This window comes from Monodon monoceros, unplaced genomic scaffold, assembly GCF_005190385.1.
Source record: "Monodon monoceros isolate NGI ecotype Baffin Bay Population unplaced genomic scaffold, NGI_Narwhal_1 Super_Scaffold_21, whole genome shotgun sequence".
NCBI classification, from domain to species: domain Eukaryota; kingdom Metazoa; phylum Chordata; class Mammalia; order Artiodactyla; family Monodontidae; genus Monodon; species Monodon monoceros.
The window spans coordinates 99,030,795-99,034,038 of NW_021703778.1; the positions used below are offsets into that span (position 1 = coordinate 99,030,795).

At 51.0% G+C, this 3,244-nt stretch overlaps 1 protein-coding gene across 1 annotated transcript; it reads right to left on the bottom strand.

Annotated features, from left to right (window-relative positions):
- Nucleotides 1-499: 499 nt before the first annotated feature.
- On the bottom strand, nt 500-2,031 carry RNASE1 (ribonuclease A family member 1, pancreatic). Its single transcript, XM_029236419.1, has 2 exons — nt 1,971-2,031; nt 500-1,237 (listed from the first exon to the last, which is right to left on the bottom strand). The coding sequence occupies exon 2, from the start codon at nt 1,210-1,212 to the stop codon at nt 757-759; it is 456 nt and encodes a 151-aa protein (XP_029092252.1). The 5' UTR covers nt 1,213-1,237; nt 1,971-2,031; the 3' UTR covers nt 500-756.
- Nucleotides 2,032-3,244: the final 1,213 nt, after the last annotated feature.

Sequence of the window (3,244 nt, forward strand, 5' to 3'; positions counted from 1 at the left end):
CTCCCCCCACTTGATGATCGCTGAAGTCCTTCCTAGCTCCTGAATGGAGGGTTCCAACTTTGTAAGGAAGAGAGGACCAGCTTTCTGATTTAGCAATAGCTCCCTCAAAAAAAGGAAGATGGAAATTTAGGGTCATAATTTCATACACTTCTCCTCCCCGCCTGAGGCCGAGCAGGGTCTTCCCAGGGTCATGCTGTCCTTCCTTCTGTGCCAGAGATTTTTGTATCTGAGCTTCGCCCTCTGTCAGCTTGCCCAGCATGACACTGTCCCAGACCGTAGCTCCTTTTTATCTAAAATAGCCCACACTTTAAAACTATATTGGGCATCAAGGGACCTACAAAGAGAGGAATTATCTCAGGTCAGTGAAAATCAAAAGTCAGAAGAGGTGGTATCTAAGGATTCCATTTGCCACTCACCAAAGCTAACCAGACTCACGGTTCTCTCCCCTGTCAGGAGAGCGAGCACACAAACAGCACCTGGATGGGGACAGCATCAGGAATTCAAGTGGTTGCAACTGTGTTTTATTGAAAGAAGCAGTGAAGTGGTCAACATAGGCCCCATCTCACAACCCACTCCTCACCCCTCAAGCCACGCAGGGGCCAGCCTCAGGCCAGGGGAGAGCACATGTGTGTGTGTGTGTGTGTGTGTGTGTGTGTTGGATAAGAGCCCTAATTAACTTGAGTTATTGCCTGCAGGGCAAGGAAGCAAGAGGGGGAGAGGCGATGAGGTGGGGCGTCTCTGGCTTCAGGTAGAGACCTACACAGAGCCGTCAAAGTGGACTGGCACGTATGGGTTCCCCTCACAGGCCACGATGATGTGTTTCTCCTTCTGGCTGGTCCTGTAGGCACAGTTGGGGTACTTGGAGCTGCCCGTCTCGCGGCACTCTGTGATGTACATGGTGGAGTTGCTCTCATAGCAGTTGGTCTTCCCATTCTTGCATTGGACGTTTTTCTGGAAGCAGACAGCCTTGACATCTTCCAGGGACTCGTGCACAAAGGTGTTCACCGGCTTGCACCGCCCCTGGGTCATTTTTCGGCGCATCATCATTTGGTTGCAGTAGTTGGAGTTGTTGCCTGGGGAGCTGCCGGAGTCCATGTGCTGCCGCTGGAACTTCATGGCCGGCGATTCCTTGCCCAGGGAAGGCTGGACCCACCCCAGCACCAGCAGCATCAGGACCAGCCATGGCAGCAGGACCAGGGACTTCCGAACCATGGTGGTCTCACTGCCCTGGAGAAGCCTGCCCGGGAAAAGGGGGAGAGGAGGAATAACATCGCCTTAGAAAGAGAACCCCAGCTCCCACCTGTAGCCTCCCTGGCTTACGGTCTCCAGGTCAACCAGAAAGATGTCCCTCTCCCTGCGAGCTTTTCCAAGTAACAAGACAATCATATATACTCTTCTCCACAAACATTTGATTCCCACTCCCTACAGAGAGGCCGTCCTCCCCTCTGGATGGTGACCCTAGAAATGACCTAAAATCCTAGCAGCTCTGTCTTTGAATACAGAAATATTTTTGATACGAAATACCTTTGAAACATAAAACACCTCTGTACCCAGCGCTCACACGGCTCATTAGAAGATGTTTTTGAAAAAACCATTAAATAAATAATCCAAATTTTGAATAAGCCAAATTGTATCCCTGAGATAACCACCGAGTATTCATCCAGGATCACGGTGGACAGAGCCCTGTTGTCCTACAACACAAGGGAAACTCAGCCCCAGTGTTTTACACTGGCACCATAAAGGGATGCCATTGTGTTCCAAAGAGAGATGCTCTCCTCCCCCAACCTGGGGGCTGCTCCTTCTCCAGCCCCATGGGCTCTCTGCAGCCTACGTGCTCCATTCCTGACCCCAGCTCTGCCCCCTGCCCACATCTGCCTGGCCCGATTCTCAGGCTAGCCTCACCCACCCTGGCTCCCCACTCTCCAACCCTCAAGCACAAACAGCTCCTGTGTGCCTCTTGGGCTGCTTACCTGAGTCTCTGGCTTGGTCTCTGAGAGAGAACAGGCAGTTTCTGCAATCACTCTAACCCAGGGGTGTGGACTTTATACAGATTAAAAGGAGGCTTGGCTTCCAGGAAGAGACCGGTGGGAGGAGCATCTTGGTCTTGGTCCACAGGAAAACAAGGTCATATGAGGAAGGGGTGGGGAATTGCCCAGGCCACCCTTTTTTCAGGGCTGCTGGGGAGAGCAAGCCTTTGCCTATAAGAACCTTTCTTTCTATAAGCAGCAGAGAAAGCCACTATAGCACTGATGCTCGAACCCCAACCAAGTCCTTGTTGTCTCTTTGCAAGCCGTTTTCACCAAATAGCCCTTGGAGGTTAGCAAAGTGCACATAACATGTGATCACGGGAAGGGGAGGGAAAGGGAGGTCCTCTCTTGCCCTGGGAGTCCTGGAGCTGCTTTGGCCAGAATTCCACATCTCCCACCAGCTCCTCTGCTGGGGGAGCAGGGAGAAGTGGCCAGCTGCCCCCAGCTGGAAGGCTTCCCGGAACTGGAGAAGAAGGGGGAGAGCACCTGAACACGGAGGAGTAGAAAGCAGCTTCGTTCGGTGTGACCTCACCCAGTCGTGGCCACTTCAACACTCCTGCGCTGTTGAAGGAGAGTGTGTGGCCATTCCTATCTATAGTGACCTCTCATCCCATAGGCCAGAGTGGAGGAGAGGAACTAGGGATGAGCCAAAATGCAAAATCCCCTTTAGAGAAGAAATAGAGAACATCATATTTCTTAGCAGTAAAATTTCATCCTAGAAAGAGACGTGCATTTGCTGGAAGACAATTTTATTTTTATTTATTTATTTATCATTATTATTTTTTTTTTGCGGTACACGGGCCTCTCACTGTTGTGGCCTCTCCCGTTGCGGAGCACAGGCTCCGGACGTGCAGGCTCAGTGGCCATGGCTCACGGGCCCAGCCGCTCCACAGCATGTAGGACCTTCCCGGACCAGGGCACGAACCCATATCCCCTGCATCGGCAGGCGGACTCTCAACCACTGCGCCACCAGGGAAGCCCTACTTCTTCTTTTCTGATTTGGATTCCTTTTATTTTTTTTTTTTCTTTGATTGCTGTGGCTAAAACTTCCAGAACTATTTTGAATAATAGTGGTGAGAGTGGGCAACCTTCCCTTGTTCCTTACCTTAGAGGAAATGGTTTTAGTTTTTCACCATTGAGAACAGTGTGGGCTGTGGATTTGTCATATATGGCCTTTATTATGTTGAGGTAAGTTTCCTCTATGCCTACTTTCTGGA